Source organism: Scyliorhinus torazame, chromosome 3 (genome assembly GCF_047496885.1).
Source record: "Scyliorhinus torazame isolate Kashiwa2021f chromosome 3, sScyTor2.1, whole genome shotgun sequence".
NCBI classification, from domain to species: domain Eukaryota; kingdom Metazoa; phylum Chordata; class Chondrichthyes; order Carcharhiniformes; family Scyliorhinidae; genus Scyliorhinus; species Scyliorhinus torazame.
The window spans coordinates 46,134,801-46,159,311 of record NC_092709.1 but is presented as its reverse complement, the minus strand read 5'-3'; the positions used below and the strand labels follow the sequence as shown (position 1 = coordinate 46,159,311).

Sequence of the window (24,511 nt, the reverse complement as noted above, 5' to 3'; positions counted from 1 at the left end):
TTAACGACTTGTTTCTTTTTTTGTAACAGTTGGAGGATGATATTATAGCAACACCTAACTACTTGCAAACTATGATAAACTTTGCACAACAACAGCCTTCTGATGACTGGGTGGTCTTGGAGTTTTCACAACTTGGGTTTATTGGTAAGAATATTACTAATTAGATTTTTCATAAACAAAATAAATTTTCATTTGGGAACAGATTTTCAGAAATTATCTGACCTATAAATAACAATATCCTGTAAAGTACAAATGTATCAGTGCTTTTTATTGTAAATTACTTAACGTCGAGTAGTACATTACAGAACATTAACTTTTAATGTACTTCGCAACACAAACCTTTTAAATTTAAAAATTGTATATCATCATGCAAAGAGCCTTTATGTGTTCATTATGTTAAAATAACTTAATTACAGTCATGATATAATACAGATGGGATTTAGTGCCTGTTAGCCATGGGTGGAAATCCCGTAATGGCCACTAAATATCGCGAAAGGCCAAAAATGGGATTTGCACCTGCAAACCTGATTTGCATCAAATTGAACCATTATCATATATTTAGTGAGGAAAACATTGCATCTTCAGACATCGAATCTTCCCACCCACTTGGCCTGATGTTATGCTGGCGTGAATTACTACTGCTTTTTAAAAACAGAAACCAAGCGCCATGACCTCCGAGTGGGGAGAAGGAGGTGAGCACCACGGTCTCCACCTAGCACCAGGGAGTAGAAGGGGACAGAGCCCACTTTCAAGCCCCAGAGGCCCTGAAGCCTGCTGCCTGTGTTGTTTAAAAAGTTCTTACAGACTGCCTGTGGCATTGGGGCATGACGGATGCGGGCTACATCGGGTGGAGGGTAGGGTGTGACGAGAGTGAAGAGGGAAGGCCGAATGGGCTGGGTGGATGATACCCCAAAAGAGAAGCCAGCATGGTTCCTGCAGTGAGTTCCTGTTGAAAAGAACAAAGATTGAAATCACAGGAAAACCTGATGAGCCGGGGGAATAAAAGAGCACGAGAAAGAGCGAGACTGAAAGAGGAGCCAGGAGGATAAAAGAACGCGCGAAAGATCGAGACTGAGAACGGAGTGGTATCTTGAAGTTTGGAGCTCCCAAGGTGACATCAGGATTCGAAAGTGATGTGGGGAAAGTGGAAGCAGTTGATTGCATGAGTAGGGCCGGGTAAGTATTTACTACTTTCATTGCTTATAGTTCGTCGGGGCTATATTTTATGGTCTATAGTTTGCAAGGGCTATACTCTGCAGTAACAATGACCTGGGAAGAAGGGCCCTATACTAATTAATATTATATGATTTTAAGTATCTTCCAAAAGGTTTAATTTAAAGGGGTAAAGGTGGCAGGAGAGCTCAAAGCTGTGGTGTGATCCTCCTGCTCTGTGTGCGAATCCGGACACATTTCCTGCGCAGGAAATGTCTCCAATTGCAGCTCCTGGAAGCCTGGGTTTCATTGCATTTACAGTGCAGAAGGAGGCCATTCCGCCCATCGAGTCTGCACCGGCTCTTTTTGAAAGAGCACCCTACCCAAGCCCACACCTCCGCCCTATCCCCATAATCCCCACCCAACACTAAGGGCAATTTTGGACACTAAGGGCAATTTTAGCATGGCCAATCCACCTAACCTGCACATCTTTGGACCGTGGGAGGAAACCGGAGCACCCGGAGGAAACCCAGGCACACACGGGGAGAACGTGCAGACTCCGCACAAACAGTGATCCAAGCCGGGAATCGAACCTGGGACCCTGGAGCTGTGAAGCAATTGTGCTAACCACTATGCTACCGTGCTGTTTCAGAGGTGCAGCGGCGATGGGGGATACTGTGGAGCGCCCATGAGGTGGAAAGTTTTGAGAATAGCACATAGAGAGAGGTGGTCACACCGCAGGCTAAGACTACACAGGCAGAAAAGGAATGAGTAACCTCTAGGCAGAGCAAGAGAGGTGGCCATTCCCCTGCAAAAAGTAAATACCACTTTGGATACTATTGGGGGGGTGGAGTGGCCTCTCAAAGGAAAGCAGCAACAGCCAAATTTGTTGCGGTATGGTTGACTTTACTGCAGAAATGAGGAGTAAAAAGTGTGGAAATGCAATAATTACTGGGGACCTCAAAGGTAGTGATCTCAGGATTGCTACCAGTGCCACATGCTAGTCAGACTAGAAATAGCTGGATATATCAGATGAATACATGGCTGAAGAGGTGGGGCGAGGAGGAGGGTTTCAGATTCCTGGGACATTGGGATCAGTTCTAGGGGAGGTGGGAACAGTACAAATTGGATTGATCATCAAGCAGAACCTGGACTGATGTCTGAGGGGAAGTATTTGCTAGTGTGGTTTGGAGGATTTAAACTAAAATAGCAGGAGGATGGGAACCTATGATAGGAGTCAGGAGAGGGGCAAACACGGACAAGAACAAAATCCGAAAGGGGAATAAGAAAAATGATAGGCAGAGAAATCAAAGGCCAGAATCATACAAGGTCACAGCGAAAAATAATGGGAACGGAACAAGGAATGTAAAAAGACAAGCCGGCTTTGTGCCTTAAAGCGCGGAGCATTCGCAATAAAGCAAATTAATTCATCATGCAAATAGATGTAAAAGTGTATGATATAGTCAGGGGGCGCGATCATCCTGAAAGGGAAAAAAGCCCTTGAGCGAGCGCATTTAGCCATCATCCCGGATAATCAGCTGGCGAGCCTTCATGGCGAGCGACAGGATGCTTGCGGCAGTTCCATTTCTGGAGAAATGAGCCCGTTGTGTATAATAATGCTTTTTTAGTGTAAGACAAAGACACGTCCTACTTTTCCAGGCAGGTTTGGTTTTAGACTTTATTGATTGCCTGATACTGACTTTGAACTTTAATTTGGAATAAGGGTGAAATTTAATGAAATGGGATTAAGACTATAAGACATAGGAGCAGAATTAGCCCATCGAGTCTGCTCCACCATTCAATCAAGGCTGATATATCCCTCATCCCCCGTTCTCCTGCCTTCTCCCCATAACACCATACTTCCGGATTAAGTTCATGGTAAATTCTCCCCTTTCAATTTTATAACTTTAGGTTTACCCCAAATTAACTTATTTTCAAAATTAGCTGCACAATTTAAATTTAATGAATTAGTGACTTTTATTGTGTTGCAAAGCAAACTTACCCTGAATTTCCTCAGACTTTCTGTCACTGCATCTCCAAATTCCATCGGAAGTGTGTACTTCTAATGAAATTGCAGCAACATAGCAGCAGAAAATCTGATGAAATTCAGGGCCACTGACTGTTATTATTCCATTCAGTGAAGAACAAGTGTTCATTTATGCTGAACCTTTCTGCGCGTTAAAGCAAAGGATATCAGAATGTTACAGTGGAATGTATTTTTCAATTGTGACACCTGTAAAATAAAAGACATCCTTAATTTGCCTCATTAACGCACCTTAGTGTAAACAATCCCAGTGTAAACACTCTCTACTGCACTGCTGTGAATGTTTCACCTCCTACACCAGTCCTTACCGCAAAATATGATGACTGGTGTGTGATGTGGATCTGTACCTATTACACGACCAGTCAGGGCTGAATTCCAATCTGGGATCCAGAGAAGAAAAGGCCTTATGTTGAACCGCTCAGTTCTTGTTTTATTTCCTTAAATGTACACAATTAGTTGTAAGTCTCAAGGGTGCAGATTACTACATGTTTTTACAAACGGGGACTGGGCATGATGGCTTCAGAAGGGGAGCAGGAGGTTAAGAAAAACACTGAAAAACTGTTGGAAACTGTCAGGCTTACTGAGGCCTGGCTATCCGGGCCAAGTGTGGTAGTGGGGGGTGACTTGGTGCCGAGTCCGTGGACTCGGGGTGCCCCAACGGGATTCCCTGGCTCAGACTGCCATTGCTGCATGCTGTCTTTTAAACACATCCGTTTGGTGCTACTTACAGGCTCCTGGCTGCTCACACTGCTGAGTGCTACCTGCATCCTTTAAATGCTCAGAAGACCTCTGGTCATCTGGGAGCCCATCCAGGCCGCCCCTCTAGACACCCTCATATCCTTGTTGCATCAAGGAGATGGGCGAGGCCAAGCTCAATCAGGGGCCAACCAGATGTTGGCACTCCTCAGAAGCGCTACCCGACTGCAGAGAAAGTAGGTGATCAGCAGAGCTCACCCCAACCAGAGGACACCTGCACTGTGGCCTTCGGAGCCCTCGCTGGTTCTCGGCCCCTCTCAGGGCAGAGGCCTCACTAGTGATCCCCACTCCTGAGGATCACCAGCTGTCTCCTCCTGATGAGGCTTGCAGCACTGGCTGCCTCTGCCACCACCTCCCAAGCAGGATCCAGGTGGCTTGAGACTGCGGCCAACCCGGGGGTAGAGAGTGTCCCTCTATTCCTCACTGGCATGGAGCTGTGGATCCACCTCGGGCTCCCAAACTTGGTTTGAGGGCAGGTCATCCGGGAGCCTATTTGTGGGTGCAGTGGGTGTGCGGTGAATGGAGCGCTTAAAAACAGCTCCAGCTGCCAAGCTCTTTAGCGCTAACTCCGGCCCCAGCAGTTAGAATGCCCGTTGGGAATTGCTGTGAATTTGTGCTGTCAGAGTGCTAGCCCATTTGCATGTTCTTTTTTTTTAATAAATGTTTTTTATTGGGTTTTTGAATAAAGTATATTTACCATTATGTACACAAAATAGAATACATATATATATATATATACAGAGAAGAGAAGGGAACACGCACAAAAAACAAAACAAACAACAACAAAAAAAAGTTAGAATAAAATAGCTGGTAGGGTATTATGTGCTAGCTCAACAACAGCAGCTCTGTACAATTGGCAGTATTGTTTTTAGCGCATAAGTAGGCATCTGTTTGTGGGGTGGGGGGGGAACTGGGGATGTACATTTACATTTAGGCGACGGGGAAACAAATGCAGAACAATTACGGAGGGCAATACGCGAATGGATGTGGTGTTGGTGTTGTCGCTTGCTTCTCTCGGACAGTTTTCACTGCCGTTGTTGCCTCGCGGCCACCTCCTCTTCAGTTGTTCGTCCCGTCTTTCGCCTGGATTTTCCTTGTTCTCTGCTCCTGTAGATGTCAAGTTTGTTATTGTTTCCCGTGTCCTCCTTCTGGCTGTCATTCCCTTGCCGCCCCCCCACCTCACAGGTTCCCCTCTATTGTTCCCTGTCTCCTCCCTCTTCCACACCCTCCCCTTCTCCTGTGGTTCGCCTTTCTTTTCTCTTAGGTTTAGCTGCTATCCCCCCCCCCCCCCCCTCTCATGCCTCGGCTACTTTCCCCTGATTCTTGGATACCTGGCTATTCCTCGGCTTGTTCGTTGGTCACAAACAGGGGCGAGATTCTTCGACCCCCCGCCGGGTCGGAGAATCGCCGGGGGCTGGCGTGAATCCCGCCCCTGTCGGTTGCCGAATTCTCCGGCACCGGATATTCGGCGGGGGCGGGAATCGCGCCGCGCCGGTTGGGGCCCCCCCCCCCCCCCCCCCGCGATTCTCCGGCCCGGATGGGCCGAAGTCCCGCTGCTAGAATGCCTGTCCCGCCGGCGTAGATCAAACCACCTACCTTACTGGCGGGACAAGGCGGCGTGGGCGGGCTCCGGGCTCCTGGGGGGGGAGCGGGGCGATCTGGCCCCGGGGGGGTGCCTCCACGGTGGCCTGGCCCGCGATCGGGGCCCACCGATCCGCGGGCAGGCCTGTGCCGTGGGGGCACTCTTTTCCTTCTGCCTTCGCCACGGTCTCCACCATGGCGGAGGCGGAAGAGACTCCCTCCACAGCTCGTGCGCGGGGATGCCGTGAGCGGCCGCTAACGCTCCCGCGCATGCGCCGCCCGGAGATGTCATTTCCGCGCCAGCTGGCGGGGCGGAAATTAGTCCGGCGCGGGCCTAGCCCCTTAAGGTTGGGGCTCGGCCCCACACGATGCGGAGGATTCCGCACCTTTGGGGCAGTGCGATGCCCGAATGATTTGCGCCGTTTTGGGCGCCGGTCGGCAGACATCGCGCCGATACCGGAGAATTTCGCCCCAGGTTCTGGAACAATTGGGTGAATGGCTCCCACGTTCTGTGGAAGTTGTCGTCTGACCCTCGGGTGGTGAATTTGATTTTTTCCATTTGGAGAGATTCCGAGAGGTCGGACAGCCAGTCTGCAGCTTTGGGTGGTGCTGCTGACCGCCAGCCAAACAGGATTCTACGGCGGGCGATCAGGGAGGCAGAGGCAAGGATGGCCGCCCTCCTCCCCAGGAATAGATCTGGCTGGTCTGATACCCCGAAGACCGTCACTTTCGGGCATGGCTCCACCCTCATCCCCACCACTTTGGACATTGCCTCAAAGGTGGCTGTCCAGTACCCCACAAGTCTGGGGCGAGACCAGAACATGTGGGCATGGTTGGCCGGGCCTCCTTGGCACCGCTCACATCTATCCTGCACCTCCGGGAAGAATCTACTCATACGGGTTCTTGTTAAGTGGGCTCTATGTACCACTTTTAGCTGCGTCAGGCTGAGCCTTGCGCACGTGGAGGTGGAGTTGACCTTATGCAGTGCTTCGCTCCAGAGTCCCCACCCTATTTCAATTCCCAGGTCCTCCTCCCATTTCTTTCTTGTTGCGTCCAGTACGGTGTCGGCCCTTTCTACCAGTCGGTCATACATGTCACTACAGTTTCCTTTATCTAGGATGCTTGCATCCAGTAACTCTTCCAGTAATGTCTGTCGTGGCGTTGTGGATACGTCCTAGTCTCCTTTCATAGGAAGTTTTTGAGTTGCAGGTACCTTAGCTCGTTCCCCCTGGCTAGCTGGAATTTCGCCGTCAGTTTGTCCATTGTTGCGACCCTGCCATCCGTGTATAGGTCCCTGACTGTCAGTGTCCCTCTGTCCTGTCCCCACTTTTTAAAGGTGGCATTAGTCAGCACTGGTGTGAACCTATGGTTGTTGCAGATGGGAGCTTTGTCCGACATTTTGGTCAGGCCAAATTGCTGCCGTAGTTGGTTCCAGGACTGGAGGGTGGTTATCACCACTGGGCTACTGGAGTGTTTTTTGGGTGGGGATGGGAGTGCCGCCGTAGCGAGGGCCCGGTGGGAGGTCCCCATGCAGGAGGCCTCTTCCGCGTGCACGCACTCGGCTTCTGGCTCCTTGATCCATCCCGTTATTCGCTCGGCCGTCGCCGCCCAGTGGTAGAATTGTAGTTTTGGGAGGGCTAGCCCCCCCCCGGAGTTTGTTTTTTGTAGGACCTCCATTTGCATGTTCAGACTCTCTGACCGAATAGCGCACCCAACAGGACCACAAACTGCATGCAATTCAGTCCCACCATTCACCACTAGTCTCCCAAACTGAGAATCCTGCCCATGACGTTAAAGCAGTGAGAGGCATTCAAAAACGAAATTCTATTGGCACAGTTTAGACATGTTTGGAGAGGACAAACAAAGCAAGGGGATACTCAATAAACAAGAATATATTGGGAGGGGTTAAGGAAGTGAGAGACCTTGGAATGCATGTCCACAGGTCATGGAAGGTGGCAGCACAGGTGGACAAGGTGGTCAAGAAAGTATTTGGAATGCTTTCCTTTATTGGGCTGTGGTGAACACCACTAGTGGTATATTATTTGTATTACGGCACTGCCCGGATATTAGAGGTACAATGGTAAATCCCTGCCTGCTGGCTCCGCCCAGCAGGCGGTGTATAAATGTGTGTGCTCTCCTGCGCTGAAGCCATTCTGGTTCCAGCTACAGGAGGCACAACATCTTGTTCAATAAAGCCTCGAGTGTTCCACCATTCTCGTCTCGTGGTAATTGACGGTACATCATGGGCAAGGTATTGAATACAAAAGCAAGGATATAATGATGGAACTGTATAAAACACTGGTTAGGTCACAGCTAGAATTTTATATACAGTTCTGGGTCATCACAATACAGGAAGGACATAATTGCTCTGGAGGGAATGCAGAAGAGATTAAGAAGAATGCTGCCAGGGCTTGAAAATTCCAGCTATTTGGAGAGATTGGATAGGCTAGTGTTGTTTTCGTTAGAACAGAAGCGGTTAAGGAATGGCCTAATTGAGGTGTACAAAATTATGAGGAGCCGAAACAGGGTGGTCAGGAAAGATTTGTTTCCCCTAGCTGAGAAGTCAATTCCCAGGGGGGGGTATAGATTTACGATAATTGTATTAGCGGGGACATGAGGAAAACAGACGGTGTTGGGCCTCTGGGATTCACTGTCTAAATTGGTGGCTGGGGCTGAAGCGCTCAACTCATGTCAGAGGTACCTGGATCTGCATCTAAAATGCTGTAACCTGCAAGGCTACAGACCAGATGCTGGAAAGTGGGAGTAAAATGAACAGCTCGCTTCTTTTTCCCCTTTTTTTTGTTGTCCGGCACAGACACAATTGTCTGAATGGCGTCTTCCTGCACAATAACGTTCGATGGTTCTAACTGGAATCTGGCCAACTTCACCACATTGATAAAACGAGGCACACTTTTGCTGGGCCTTGATACTGGTAGGTTTTCAGGCCAGCGGATACCGGGCCAACAGTCCTGCTCTTTGTGTGATTTCCCAATTGGTGGAGAACAAGTACAAGATCACCTTACCCATCTCCCAGTTCGAATTTCCCCACTTAACAAAAAGGACAAAGGCACAATTGGGCCAAGTCTGATCCCAAATGCCGATTCCATGCTAGACCTGAGTCTGCTTTGTGTTCTTCCAGGTGCTGCAAGTTCAGGGCCAGCAAATGTAACTAAAATTTAATTCAAAATTTTTATTTGTTCTTGGGACCTGAGCAACACTGGCAAATATTGTTCTTTCCTAGTTGCCTTAATATTTGAGTTTGGTTGGACATTCTAGTTGGAATAAAAAGTACAGTTAAATCTCTGTTCTGTTGTTTAAAAGCATCCAGTTATGAATTTTCCCATGTGTGCAACGTTACTGAAAATTCTCTTCACTAAACTTTCATTGGTTTCTGAAGAAAGTTTAGAAATCAAATTATTCTTAATCTCTGCTCACTGAGCAAGTGTGTCCTTTGTTTGCTATTGTCTTGAAAGAAATTGGTAACCGTTAATAATATCAGAAAGCCAAAATTACTTTACAGGATCTCTGTGCTATAAGACAAAAGGGCTTCACTGTATTTCAGAACTTGGAGTAGAATTTGGTTTGCAGTAACCATATCAAGTTGCATATATTTGTACAGCCTCAATTGGCTTGCAGCGTTTAAGGAGCTCATCATTGTTGCCATTCTTAAGATGTGAATGTTGATATTTGAGTCATACTGACTAAAATATCTTTGCTATTGAGATGTTTTAATATGTTCTTATTAAGCAGGATGCTGATGCAAAGCTCTTCGAGATGTTTGTAACTTGATGGTATTTGAATGTGAACTAACGTTGGTCTTTACTATAGACAGTAAAATTATAAAGAAATCAATGCCAATAGTATGTATAATACAACCAAGGGAAGGCCAGCTTTTAAATGTAACATTGTTTAATGCAACATTGGGTGCGATTTAACAGGACAGAAACAGTCCTGTTTCGAGCACGTTTAGCGCCTGCAGCACTGAGAAACATTCTGGATGCTATTTAACGACACTTCGCCGGTTTGAGGCTGCACTTATATCATTTCCTGCACTGATGAGCTCAGCCCTGTTGACGACCCCTCGGCCACCCCACTGCAGCATCCGGAACCTCAAACCCCCGTTCCCCCACTGAACTTAACTTGACTCATACAGGGTACTAGCTGCTCCTCACCCCACCTCTTAAGGGCCTGATCCCTGGCATGGACAACCTGATACCTGGGACCTTGACACTGCCAGCCTGGCACCATGGCAGTGCCCCTGCCAGTCTGGCAGTGCCACCTGAGCACCCTAGTGCCAGGATGTCACTGCCAGAGCGCCCAGGTGGCACTGCCAAAGTGCCAGGCTTGCAATGTCGAGGGGCCCAGGTGTCTGCGAGAGTGCAAGGCTACCATTCTGCCCAGAGCCCGACCACCCAGGTGTCTCTATTGGTCAGGGTGACCACTCCAGGTTCCATTAAGATTGGTCCATGTTTGTGGAAACCAGTGCTAAGTAGCGCCATGGTGAGATCTCCCAGGCGAGGTCGTTAGATCCTGGGCCCCGGGAGAATACAGCGGCAACATATTTAAATGAGACTAATGGCTCACTTAAATATGTTCATCTAGATCTCACCCAGTGAGGGTGAGAGCCAGATCGCAACGTCTCGGGAGATGTCGTAAATCTTGCGAATCTCACAAGAACCCTGTCCCGAGATTCAATGGCCTCATCGCGTCACCAAGTCGGGCGCGACGAGGCCATTAAATCGCGCCCATTGTTTTTTTAAAATTGGATCATGCCACATGTCCGTCCTTGGCCTGCTGCAATGCTCCAGTGAAGCCCGACGCAAGCTGGAGGAGCAACACATCATCTTCTGGTTTGGTTTGTTGCAGCCCTTGTGACTCAATGTTGAGTTTGACAACTTTAGATTATGGCCTTTCTCCTCCATCTTAACCTCTTTTCTTTAGGTATCCCATATATGTTGTCTCAATGTACACCCCTCCTCCTTCCACACCAGGCCTTCTCCTTCCCTTCAGTTCTGACAAAGAGCCATAGGACTTGAAATGTTGGGTCAAATTTTCCAAAAGAATGTCAGGTTCTGACTGAAAACTGTCATGCTTCTCCCCAAAAACACAGCTAGGTTTTCTGTCCTGACCTTCTGCCACACATAAGGGGAAGCCTCCCCTCCCCTAATAGAGAAGGGTTTGTCCCCCCCTCAGTGCCCCCAGCACAGTCCTCCACTGCCAAAGGGCACTGCCAGAGTTCTGGGGGCACTGCCCAGTATTGGCCCTCAATCCCAGAGTCTCCAGGCACCTCCGCAACCCCAGTGTGATGCCGATTTCCATTTCAGAAGCGAGTAGTGAATCACCCTGGCATGACATCACGGTGTACGGTGTAAAGCCGTTTTTATTTAAATTTATTTAAATCAATGGAATTCAGGTTCATGCCCTTTGTGGGTGTGAAACTGATCATATCGTTGACAGGAGAAGATCTCAAACTGAGCTCTCACCTGTGCAAATCCCGTTATGGCCCTCTTGCAGGATTTAACAGCCATAACAGGATATGTGCTGTGTGGAAATGGCCTGAAAAATCACACCCGTAAACTCTGCTTTCTCTCCTTACATATGCTACCAGACCTGCTGAGTTTTCCCAGCATCCTCTGTTCTTGTGTAAGTATATAATAGATATATCACTTTCCACATATACTTAATTATTTGCATTTACATATGTGTGCTTTCTTAATGGAATATGGGCTCTGATGCAAGTCCACAAAGGAGTTGACCAGTTGCAGTAGTTCAGATGACCACAGTACTTAAGGCTGCAATATAATTTTCACAGTTAAGTTTCACAATTATCAATATATTTAGTCTGATCTTAAAGTGGAAAATCTAGTAAATCACTCTAATTAAATTTGGATGACATTTTGAAAGGCTACTAAGCATCACAGTGCTCTCTTGTTCACTGGAGAGGGGAAATAACCAAAATAACCTACATATCATTTATATTAAAATCAATAGAAGAGCATTTTTGTAGCACTGACTTGAAATGGCTTGGAGTGCCATTTGCCACTGCAATCCAGGATTTAGCACAGGGAAGAAACATTTTCCATTTTGTTAAATAATGAATCTGCCTTTAAAGAAGTATATTATTTATTATTTCATTTATTTTATTATTTATTTGATTAATTTGTTTTCTTTCGGCAGCATTTTCATTTATGATTATGCCGCAACTGGGCAGCACGGTGGCACAGTCTGTTAGCACTGCGGCCTCACGGCGCCGAGGTCCCAGGTTCGATCCCGGCTCTGGGTCACTGTCCGTGTGGGGTTTGCACGTTCTCCCCGTGTTTGCGTGGGTTTCACCCCCACAACCTAAAAGATGTGCAGGTTAAGTGGATTGGCCATGCTAAATTGCCCCTTAATTGGAAAAAAAATTGGGTGCTCTAAATTTCTATTTTTAAAAAATGATTATGCCTCAACTGATTTGGTTAGCAGAACCTCTCATTAAAGAACAGAGAGACAAATTAAAATTGTTTTTCCTCTTGTTTATTGTCTGTTTCAGGAAAATTGTCCAAGTCTTCTGATCTGACACTACTCATAGAATTTATTCTCATGTTCTACAAGGACAAGCCAATAGACTGGTTACTGGACCACCTACTGTGGGTGAAAGTATGCAATCCCGAGAAAGACGCTGTAAGTTCATTTCTCTTTCATGGTCAGTAGCTCAAATAGCAGCAATGAAACCGACAATTATCAACTGTTTCTGTCTATATTTCAATTAATCACAGCTTGAATATTAGAAGCTGGAGGATGCCTTCACTTTATGTTGAGGACAGTTGAGATTGATGAAAGATAGATAGTAAATTATCTCACTCTTATGATGAAGAGCAAACAACAAATGATTTGGTTTGAAAAAGATGTCTTTAAGTATGGCACTAATATGATTTTTAAAAATCTATTACGATGAACTTGTATAGTATCAAAGGTAAGTTGCATGTTCGTTGGAAGAATGATGAACTCTTAGTTCATTCAGCCAACTTATTTTCAGTTTGGGTGGAAGTTGCAATTATTTTTGTTTTCCATCCAGTTTTCTGCCTTTCTCTTCTTACCGTGCTGAATCCTATTGGAGTGCAGGTTCCAGACATTCAGGTAAACCTTATTGCCAGGGGAAATCATTCTTCTTGTGTGAGCAGCCTATTGAACTGTGTAGAACAGCACAGACTCCAATCCTGCCTTCACCCAAAGGTCAAAAAATCATGCCGACTACCATTATGCACTTCAAGCAAGTGAAGCCCATGTTGGGAGCACATTTTGTAAAACCTTCTGAGGATGGCAAGTAAATGTTTGGCGCCACTTGTTCCAAGGGATGCAATTTTAGTGACTTCTGTTGATATGCCATCATCTGAAAATTCAGTATTATCGGACAGTTCATCACATGGTCTGGGTCAAACACGCCATTCGCAGGTGGTCATTTGCAAAATTCCAACTGAGGGGGATATTTTCCTCCCAGCAAGTTTAACAAATAAATATATGTGAGTAAACAATTGGACCAATTCACCTAGTGCCCCACCCCTGCCTTTCCTCATGACCCTACAAATGTTTTTTTCCCAGATAATTATCAAATTCCCTTTTGAAGGTCTCAACTGAACTTGCCTTCACCGAACTCTCAGACAGTGCACTCCAGACCCTAATCACTCGCTGCATGAGAAAACGTTTTCCTTCTGTCACATAATGCTCATTATCTTAGATCCATATCCTCTAGTTGCCGATTCTTCCGCCAATGGGAACAATGGGCAGGATTCTCCGCCGGCGGGATTCTCCGTTTTGCCGATGTCCGGATTTTTCCGGATGGCCTGGGGCTGCCCAACAATGGGAAACCCCATTGACCGGCCGGCATAGTGGAGAATCCCGCCGGCGGGTCGAGGCTGAAAAGTGGCGTGATGGGGCGGAGAATCCAGCCCAATATCCCTCAATCTACTACGCCCAGTTCCCTCATATTTTGAATATTTCTATCAAATCTCTCAATCTTCCATCACAAGGAGAACAGTCCCAAATATTCCAAATGTTTTATATTCCTGAAATTTCTTGTCACACTCCTCCTGGTCTGCTTCACAGTGATCTTAACCTGCTGTACACTCCTCCTGGTCTGCTTCACAGTGATCTTAACCTGCTGTACACTCCTCCTGGTCTGCTTCACTGTGATCCTGCCCTGCTGTACACTCCTCCTGGTCTGCTTCACAATGATCCTCCTCTGCTCCACATGCCTCCTGGTCTGCTTCACAGTGATCCTAACCTGCTGCACACTCCTCCTGGTCTGCTTCACAGTGATCCTAACCTGCTCCACACGCCTCCTGGTCTACTTCACAGTGATCCTAACCTGCTGCACACTCCTCCTGGTCTGCTTCACAGTGATCCTAACCTGCTGCACACTCCTCCTGGTCTGCTTCACAGTGATCCTAGACGGCTGCACACTCCTCCTGGTCTGCTTCACAGTGATCCTAACCTGCTGCACACTCCTCCTGGTCTGCTTCACAGTGATCCTAACCTGCTCCACACGCCTCCTGGTCTGCTTCACAGTGATCCTAACCTGCTCCACACGCCTCCTGGTCTGCTTCACAGTGATCCTAACCTGCTGCACACTCCTCCTGGTCTGCTTCACAGTGATCCTAACCTGCTGCACACTCCTCCTGGTCTGCTTCACAGTGATCCTAACCTGCTGCACACTCCTCCTGGTCTGCTTCACAGTGATCCTAACCTGCTGCACACTCCTCCTGGTCTGCTTCACAGTGATCCTCCTCTGCTCCACACGCCTCCTGGTCTGCTTCACAGTGATCCTCCTCTGCTGCACACTCCTCCTGGTCTGCTTCACTGTGATCCTCCTCTGCTCCACACGCCTCCTGGTCTGCTTCACAGTGATCCTAACCAGCTGCACGCTCCTCCTGGTCTGCTTCACAGTGATCCTAACCTGCTGCACACTCCTCCTGGTCTGCTTCACAGTGATCCTAACCTGCTGCACACTCCTCCTGGTCTGCTTCACAGTGATCCTAACCTGCTGCACACTCCTCCTGGTCTGCTTCACAGTGATCCTAACCTGCTGCACACTCCTCCTGGTCTGCTTCACAGTGATCCTAACCTGCTGCACACTCCTCCTGGTCTGCTTCACAGTGATCCTAACCTGCTGCACACGCCTCCTGGTCTGCTTCACAGTGATCCTAACCTGCTGCACACTCCTCCTGGTCTGCTTCACAGTGATCCTAACCTGCTGCACACGCCTCCTGGTCTGCTTCACAGTGATCCTAACCTGCTGCACACTCCTCCTGGTCTGCTTCACAGTGATCCTAACCTGCTGCACACTCCTCCTGGTCTGCTTCACAGTGATCCTAACCTGCTGCACACTCCTCCTGGTCTGCTTCACAGTGATCCTAACCTGCTCCACACGCCTCCTGGTCTGCTTAACCGTGATCCTAACCGGCTGCACACGCCTCCTGGTCTGCTTCACAGTGATCCGAACCTGCTCCACACGCCTCCTGGTCTGCTTTACAGTGATCCTCCTCTGCTGCACACTCCTCCTGGTCTGCTTCACAATGATCCTCCTCTGCTCCACACGCCTCCTGGTCTGCTTCACAGTGATCCTAACCTGCTGCACACTCCTCCTGGTCTGCTTCACAGTGATCCTCCTCTGCCCCACACGCCTCCTGGTCTGCTTCACAGTGATCCTAACCTGCTGCACTCTCCTCCTGGTCTGCTTCACAGTGATCCTAACCTGCTGCACACTCCTCCTGGTCTGCTTCACAGTGATCCTCCTCTGCTGCACACTCCTCCTGGTCTGCTTCACAGTGATCCTAACCTGCTGCACACTCCTCCTGGTCTGCTTCACAGTGATCCTAACCGGCTGCACACTCCTCCTGGTCTGCTTCACAGTGATCCTCCTCTGCTGCACATTCCTGGTCTGCTACACAGTGATCCTAACCTGCTGCACACTCCTCCTGGTCTGCTACACTGTGATCCTAACCAGCTGCACACTCCTCCTGGTCTGCTTCACAGTGATCCTCCTCTGCTGCACACTCCTCCTGGTCTGCTACACAGTGATCCTAACCTGCTGCACACTCCTCCTGGTCTGCGACACAGTGATCCTAACCTGCTGCACTCTCCTCCTGGTCTGCTTCACAGTGATCCTAACCTGCTGCACACTCCTCCTGGTCTGCTTCACAGTGATCCTAACCTGCTGCACACTCCTCCTGGTCTGCTTCACAGTGATCCTAACCTGCTGCACACTCCTCCTGGTCTGCTTCACAGTGATCCTAACCTGCTGCACACTCCTCCTGGTCCGCTTCACTGTGATCCTAACCTGCTGCACACTCCTCCTGGTCTGCTTCACAGTGATCCTAACCTGCTGCACACTTCTCCTGGTCTGCTTCACAGTGATCCTCCTCTGCTGCACACTCCTCCTGGTCTGCTTCACAGTGATCCTCCTCTGCTGCACACTACTCCTGGTCTGCTTCACAGTGATCCTAATCTGCTGCATACTCCTCCTGGTCTGCTTCACAGTGATCCTAACCGGCTGCACACTCCTCCTGGTCTGCTTCACAGTGATCCTCCTCTGCTGCACACTCCTCCTGGTCTGCTACACAGTGATCCTAACCTGCTGCACACTCCTCCTGGTCTGCGACACAGTGATCCTAACCAGCTGCACACTCCTCCTGGTCTGCTACACAGTGATCCTAACCTGCTGCACACTCCTCCTGGTCTGCTTCACAGTGATCCTAACCTGCTGCACACTCCTCCTGGTCTGCTTCACAGTGATCCTAACCTGCTGCACACTCCTCCTGGTCTGCTTCACAGTGATCCTAACCTGCTGCACACTCCTCCTGGTCTGCTTTACAGTGATCCTAACCTGCTGCACACTCCTCCTGGTCTGCTTCACAGTGATCCTAACCTGCTGCACACTCCTCCTGGTCTGCTACACAGTGATCCTAACCTGCTGCACACTCCTCCTGGTCTGCTTCACAGTGATCCTAACCTGCTGCACACTCCTCCTGGTCTGCTTCACAGTGATCCTAACCTGCTGCACACTCCTCCTGGTCTGCTTTACAGTGATCCAAACCTGCTGCACACTCCTCCTGGTCTGCTTCACAGTGATCCTCCTCTGCTGCACACTCCTCCTGGTCTGCTTCACAGTGATCCTAACCTGCTGCACACTCCTCCTGGTCTGCTTCACAGTGATCCTAACCTGCTGCACACTCCTCCTGGTCTACTTCACAGTGATCCTAACCTGCTGCACACTCCTCCTGGTCTGCTTCACAGTGATCCTAACCTGCTGCACACTCCTCCTGGTCTGCTTCACAGTGATCCTAACCGGCTGCACACTCCTCCTGGTCTGCTTCACAGTGATCCTAACCTGCTGCACACTCCTCCTGGTCTGCTTCACAGTGATCCTAACCGGCTGCACACTCCTCCTGGTCTGCTTCACAGTGATCCTAACCTGCTGCACACTCCTCCTGGTCTGCTTCACAGTGATCCTCCTCTGCTGCACACTCCTCCTGGTCTGCTTCACAGTGATCCTAACCTGCTGCACACTCCTCCTGGTCTGCTTCACAGTGATCCTCCTCTGCTGCACACTCCTCCTGGTCCGCTACACAGTGATCCTAACCTGCTGCACACTCCTCCTGGTCTGGTTCACAGTGATCCTAACCTGCTGCACACTCCTCCTGGTCTGCTTCACAGTGATCCTAACCTGCTGCACACTCCTCCTGGTCCGCTACACAGTGATCCTCCTCTGCTGCACACTCCTCCTGGTCTGCTTCACAGTGATCCTAACCTGCTGCACACTCCTCCTGGTCTGCTTCACAGTGATCCTCCTCTGCTGCACACTCCTCCTGGTCTGCTTCACAGTGATCCTAACCTGCTGCACACTCCTCCTGGTCTGCTTCACAGTGATCCTAACCTGCTGCACACTCCTCCTGGTCTGCTTCACAGTGATCCTGCCCTGCTGCACACTCCTCCCGGTCTGCTTCACAGTGATCCTCCTCTGCTGCACACTCCTCCTGGTCTGCTTCACAGTGATCCTAACCTGCTGCACACTCCTCCTGGTCTGCTTCACAGTGATCCTAACCTGCTGCACTCTCCTCCTGGTCTGCTTCACAGTGATCCTAACCTGCTGCACGCTCCTCCTGGTCTGCTTCACAGTGATCCTAACCTGCTGCACTCTCCTCCTGGTCTGCTTCACAGTGATCCTAACCTGCTGCACGCTCCTCCTGGTCTGCTTCACAGTGATCCTAACCTGCTGCACACTCCTCCTGGTCTGCTTCACAGTGATCCTCCTCTGCTGCACACTCCTCCTGGTCTGCTTCACAGTGATCCTAACCTGCTGCACACTCCTCCTGGTCTGCTTCACAGTGATCCTAACCTGCTGCACACTCCTCCTGGTCTGCTTCACAGTGATCCTGCCCTGCTGCACACTCCTCCCGGTCTGCTTCACAGTGATCCTCCTCTGCTGCACACTCCTCCTGGTCTGCTTCACAGTGATCCTAACCTGCTGCACACTCCTCCTGGTCTGCTTCACAGTGATCCTAACCTGCTGCACTCTCCTCCTGGTCTGCTTCACAGTGATCCTAACCTGCTGCACGCTCCTCCTGGTCTGCTTCACAGTGATCCTAACCTGCTGCACTCTCCTCCTGGTCTGCTTCACAGTGATCCTAACCTGCTGCACGCTCCTCCTGGTCTGCTTCACAGTGATCCTAACCTGCTGCACACTCCTCCTGGTCTGCTTCACAATGATCCTAACCTGCTGCACACTCCTCCTGGTCTGCTTCACAGTGATCCTAACCTGCTCCACACGCCTCCTGGTCTGCTTAACCGTGATCCTAACCTGCTGCACACTCCTCCTGGTCTGCTTCACAGTGATCCTCCTCTGCTGCACACTCCTCCTGGTCTGCTTCACAGTGATCCTAACCTGCTGCACACTCCTCCTGGTCTGCTTCACAGTGATCCTAACCTGCTGCACTCTCCTCCTGGTCTGCTTCACAGTGATCCTAACCTGCTGCACACTCCTCCTGGTCTGCTTCACAGTGATCCTAACCTGCTGCACACTCCTCCTGGTCTGCTTCACAGTGATCCTAACCTGCTGCACACTCCTCCTGGTCTGCTTCACAGTGATCCTAACCTGCTGCACACTCCTCCTGGTCTGCTTCACAGTGATCCTAACCTGCTGCACACTCCTCCTGGTCTGCTTCACAGTGATCCTAACCTGCTCCACACGCCTCCTGGTCTGCTTAACCGTGATCCTAACCGGCTGCACACGCCTCCTGGTCTGCTTCACAGTGATCCGAACCTGCTCCACACGCCTCCTGGTCTGCTTTACAGTGATCCTCCTCTGCTGCACACTCCTCCTGGTCTGCTTCACAATGATCCTCCTCTGCTCCACACGCCTCCTGGTCTGCTTCACAGTGATCCTAACCTGCTGCACACTCCTCCTGGTCTGCTTCACAGTGATCCTCCTCTGCCCCACACGCCTCCTGGTCTGCTTCACAGTGATCCTAACCTGCTGCACTCTCCTCCTGGTCTGCTTCACAGAGATCCTAACCTGCTGCAAACTCCTCCTGGTCTGCTACACAGTGATCCTAACCTGCTGCACACTCCTCCTGGTCTGCTTCACTGTGATCCTAACCGGCTGCACACTCCTCCTGGTCTGCTTCACAGTGATCCTAACCTGCTGCACACTCCTCCTGGTCTGCTTCACAGTGATCCTCCTCTGCCCCACACGCCTCCTGGTCTGCTTCACAGTGATCCTAACCTGCTACACACACCTCCTGGTCTACTTCACAGTGATCCTAACCTGCTGCACTCTCCTCCTGGTCTGCTTCACAGTGATCCTAACCGGCTGCACACTCCTCCTGGTCTGCTTCACAGTGATCCTAACCTGCTGCACTCTCCTCCTGGTCTGCTTCACAGTGATCCTAACCTGCTGCACACTCCTCCTGGTCTGCTTCACAGTGATCCTCCTCTGCTGCACACTCCTCCTGGTCTGCTTCACAGTGATCCTAACCTGCTGCACACTCCTCCTGGTCTGCTTCACAGTGATCCTAACCGGCTGCACACTCCTCCTGGTCTGCTTCACAGTGATCCTCCTCTGCTGCACATTCCTGGTCTGCTACACAGTGATCCTAACCTGCTGCACACTCCTCCTGGTCTGCTACACTGTGATCCTAACCAGCTGCACACTCCTCCTGGTCTGCTTCACAGTGATCCTCCTCTGCTGCACACTCCTCCTGGTCTGCTACACAGTGATCCTAACCTGCTGCACACTCCTCCTGGTCTGCTACACAGTGATCCTAACCTGCTGCACTCTCCTCCTGGTCTGCTTCACAGTGATCCTAACCTGCTGCACACTCCTCCTGGTCTGCTTCACAGTGATCCTAACCTGCTGCACACTCCTCCTGGTCTGCTTCACAGTGATCCTAACCTGCTGCACACTCCTCCTGGTCTGCTTCACAGTGATCCTAACCTGCTGCACACTCCTCCTGGTCCGCTTCACTGTGATCCTAACCTGCTGCACACTCTTCCTGGTCTGCTTCACAGTGATCCTAACCTGCTGCACACTTCTCCTGGTCTGCTTCACAGTGATCCTCCTCTGCTGCACACTCCTCCTGGTCTGCTTCACAGTGATCCTCCTCTGCTGCACACTACTCCTGGTCTGCTTCACAGTGATCCTAACCTGCTGCATACTCCTCCTGGTCTGCTTCACAGTGATCCTAACCGGCTGCACACTCCTCCTGGTCTGCTTCACAGTGATCCTCCTCTGCTGCACACTCCTCCTGGTCTGCTACACAGTGATCCTAACCTGCTGCACACTCCTCCTGGTCTGCGACACAGTGATCCTAACCAGCTGCACACTCCTCCTGGTCTGCTACACAGTGATCCTAACCTGCTGCACACTCCTCCTGGTCTGCTTCACAGTGATCCTAACCTGCTGCACACTCCTCCTGGTCTGCTTCACAGTGATCCTAACCTGCTGCACACTCCTCCTGGTCTGCTTCACAGTGATCCTAACCTGCTGCACACTCCTCCTGGTCTGCTTTACAGTGATCCTAACCTGCTGCACACTCCTCCTGGTCTGCTTCACAGTGATCCTAACCTGCTGCACACTCCTCCTGGTCTGCTTCACAGTGATCCTAACCTGCTGCACACTCCTCCTGGTCTGCTTCACAGTGATCCTAACCTGCTGCACACTCCTCCTGGTCTGCTTTACAGTGATCCAAACCTGCTGCACACTCCTCCTGGTCTGCTTCACAGGGATCCTAACCTGCTGCACACTCCTCCTGGTCTGCTTCACAGTGATCCTAACCTGCTGCACACTCCTCCTGGTCTGCTTCACAGTGATCCTAACCTGCTGCACACTCCTCCTGGTCTGCTTCACAGTGATCCTAACCGGCTGCACACTCCTCCTGGTCTGCTTCACAGTGATCCTAACCTGCTGCACACTCCTCCTGGTCTGCTTCACAGTGATCCTAACCGGCTGCACACTCCTCCTGGTCTGCTTCACAGTGATCCGAACCTGCTGCACACTCCTCCTGGTCTGCTTCACAGTGATCCTCCTCTGCTGCACACTCCTCCTGGTCTGCTTCACAGTGATCCTAACCTGCTGCACACTCCTCCTGGTCTGCTTCACAGTGATCCTCCTCTGCTGCACACTCCTCCTGGTCCGCTACACAGTGATCCTAACCTGCTGCACACTCCTCCTGGTCTGCTTCACAGTGATCCTAACCTGCTGCACACTCCTCCTGGTCTACTTCACAGTGATCTTAACCTGCTGCACACTCCTCCTGGTCCGCTACACAGTGATCCTCCTCTGCTGCACACTCCTCCTGGTCTGCTTCACAGTGATCCTAACCTGCTGCACACTCCTCCTGGTCTGTTTCACAGTGATCCTCCTCTGCTGCACACTCCTCCTGGTCTGCTTCACAGTGATCCTAACCTGCTGCACACTCCTCCTGGTCTGCTTCACAGTGATCCTAACCTGCTGCACACTCCTCCTGGTCTGCTTCACAGTGATCCTGCCCTGCTGCACACTCCTCCCGGTCTGCTTCACAGTGATCCTCCTCTGCTGCACACTCCTCCTGGTCTGCTTCACAGTGATCCTAACCTGCTGCACACTCCTCCTGGTCTGCTTCACAGTGATCCTAACCTGCTGCACACTCCTCCTGGTCTGCTTCACAGTGATCCTAACCGGCTGCACACTCCTCCTGGTCTGCTTCACAGTGATCCTAACCTGCTGCACACTCCTCCTGGTCTGCTTCACAGTGATCCTAACCGGCTGCACACTCCTCCTGGTCTGCTTCACAGTGATCCTAACCTGCTGCACACTCCTCCTGGTCTGCTTCACAGTGATCCTCCTCTGCTGCACACTCCTCCTGGTCTGCTTCACAGTGATCCTAACCTGCTGCACACTCCTCCTGGTCTGCTTCACAGTGATCCTCCTCTGCTGCACACTCCTCCTGGTCCGCTACACAGTGATCCTAACCTGCTGCACACTCCTCCTGGTCTGGTTCACAGTGATCCTAACCTGCTGCACACTCCTCCTGGTCTGCTTCACAGTGATCCTAACCTGCTGCACACTCCTCCTGGTCCGCTACACAGTGATCCTCCTCTGCTGCACACTCCTCCTGGTCTGCTTCACAGTGATCCTAACCTGCTGCACACTCCTCCTGGTCTGCTTCACAGTGATCCTCCTCTGCTGCACACTCCTCCTGGTCTGCTTCACAGTGATCCTAACCTGCTGCACACTCCTCCTGGTCTGCTTCACAGTGATCCTAACCTGCTGCACACTCCTCCTGGTCTGCTTCACAGTGATCCTGCCCTGCTGCACACTCCTCCCGGTCTGCTTCACAGTGATCCTCCTCTGCTGCACACTCCTCCTGGTCTGCTTCACAGTGATCCTAACCTGCTGCACACTCCTCCTGGTCTGCTTCACAGTGATCCTAACCTGCTGCACTCTCCTCCTGGTCTGCTTCACAGTGATCCTAACCTGCTGCACGCTCCTCCTGGTCTGCTTCACAGTGATCCTAACCTGCTGCACTCTCCTCCTGGTCTGCTTCACAGTGATCCTAATCTGCTGCACGCTCCTCCTGGTCTGCTTCACAGTGATCCTAACCTGCTGCACACTCCTCCTGGTCTGCTTCACAGTGATCCTCCTCTGCTGCACACTCCTCCTGGTCTGCTTCACAGTGATCCTAACCTGCTGCACACTCCTCCTGGTCTGCTTCACAGTGATCCTAACCTGCTGCACACTCCTCCTGGTCTGCTTCACAGTGATCCTGCCCTGCTGCACACTCCTCCCGGTCTGCTTCACAGTGATCCTCCTCTGCTGCACACTCCTCCTGGTCTGCTTCACAGTGATCCTAACCTGCTGCACACTCCTCCTGGTCTGCTTCACAGTGATCCTAACCTGCTGCACTCTCCTCCTGGTCTGCTTCACAGTGATCCTAACCTGCTGCACGCTCCTCCTGGTCTGCTTCACAGTGATCCTAACCTGCTGCACTCTCCTCCTGGTCTGCTTCACAGTGATCCTAACCTGCTGCACGCTCCTCCTGGTCTGCTTCACAGTGATCCTAACCTGCTGCACACTCCTCCTGGTCTGCTTCACAATGATCCTAACCTGCTGCACACTCCTCCTGGTCTGCTTCACAGTGATCCTAACCTGCTCCACACGCCTCCTGGTCTGCTTAACCGTGATCCTAACCTGCTGCACACTCCTCCTGGTCTGCTTCACAGTGATCCTCCTCTGCTGCACACTCCTCCTGGTCTGCTTCACAGTGATCCTAACCTGCTGCACACTCCTCCTGGTCTGCTTCACAGTGATCCTAACCTGCTGCACTCTCCTCCTGGTCTGCTTCACAGTGATCCTAACCTGCTGCACACTCCTCCTGGTCTGCTTCACAGTGATCCTAACCTGCTGCACACTCCTCCTGGTCTGCTTCACAGTGATCCTAACCTGCTGCACACTCCTCCTGGTCTGCTTCACAGTGATCCTAACCTGCTGCACACTCCTCCTGGTCTGCTTCACAGTGATCCTAACCTGCTGCACACTCCTCCTGGTCTGCTTCACAGTGATCCTAACCTGCTCCACACGCCTCCTGGTCTGCATAACCGTGATCCTAACCGGCTGCACACGCCTCCTGGTCTGCTTCACAGTGATCCGAACCTGCTCCACACGCCTCCTGGTCTGCTTTACAGTGATCCTCCTCTGCTGCACACTCCTCCTGGTCTGCTTCACAATGATCCTCCTCTGCTCCACACGCCTCCTGGTCTGCTTCACAGTGATCCTAACCTGCTGCACACTCCTCCTGGTCTGCTTCACAGTGATCCTCCTCTGCCCCACACGCCTCCTGGTCTGCTTCACAGTGATCCTAACCTGCTGCACTCTCCTCCTGGTCTGCTTCACAGAGATCCTAACCTGCTGCAAACTCCTCCTGGTCTGCTACACAGTGATCCTAACCTGCTGCACACTCCTCCTGGTCTGCTTCACAGTGATCCTAACCGGCTGCACACTCCTCCTGGTCTGCTTCACAGTGATCCTAACCTGCTGCACACTCCTCCTGGTCTGCTTCACAGTGATCCTCCTCTGCCCCACACGCCTCCTGGTCTGCTTCACAGTGATCCTAACCTGCTACACACACCTCCTGGTCTACTTGACAGTGATCCTAACCTGCTGCACTCTCCTCCTGGTCTGCTTCACAGTGATCCTAACCGGCTGCACACTCCTCCTGGTCTGCTTCACAGTGATCCTAACCTGCTGCACTCTCCTCCTGGTCTGCTTCACAGTGATCCTAACCTGCTGCACACTCCTCCTGGTCTGCTTCACAGTGATCCTCCTCTGCTGCACACTCCTCCTGGTCTGCTTCACAGTGATCCTAACCTGCTGCACACTCCTCCTGGTCTGCTTCACAGTGATCCTAACCGGCTGCACACTCCTCCTGGTCTGCTTCACAGTGATCCTCCTCTGCTGCACAT

General features: G+C 50.8%; 1 protein-coding gene across 4 annotated transcripts in view; it reads left to right on the top strand.

The window, feature by feature from the left end:
* The window catches only part of LOC140408433 (alpha-1,3-mannosyl-glycoprotein 4-beta-N-acetylglucosaminyltransferase B-like), a 446,701-nt gene that overhangs the window by 311,082 nt on the left and 111,108 nt on the right, over nucleotides 1-24,511 (top strand). For all 4 annotated transcript variants that reach the window (XM_072495615.1, XM_072495614.1, XM_072495616.1 and 1 more), the window contains 2 exons: nucleotides 30-144; nucleotides 12,066-12,196. In XM_072495615.1, the coding sequence (XP_072351716.1) occupies nucleotides 30-144; nucleotides 12,066-12,196 (246 nt within the window). The remainder of the gene's footprint in view (nucleotides 1-29; nucleotides 145-12,065; nucleotides 12,197-24,511) is intronic.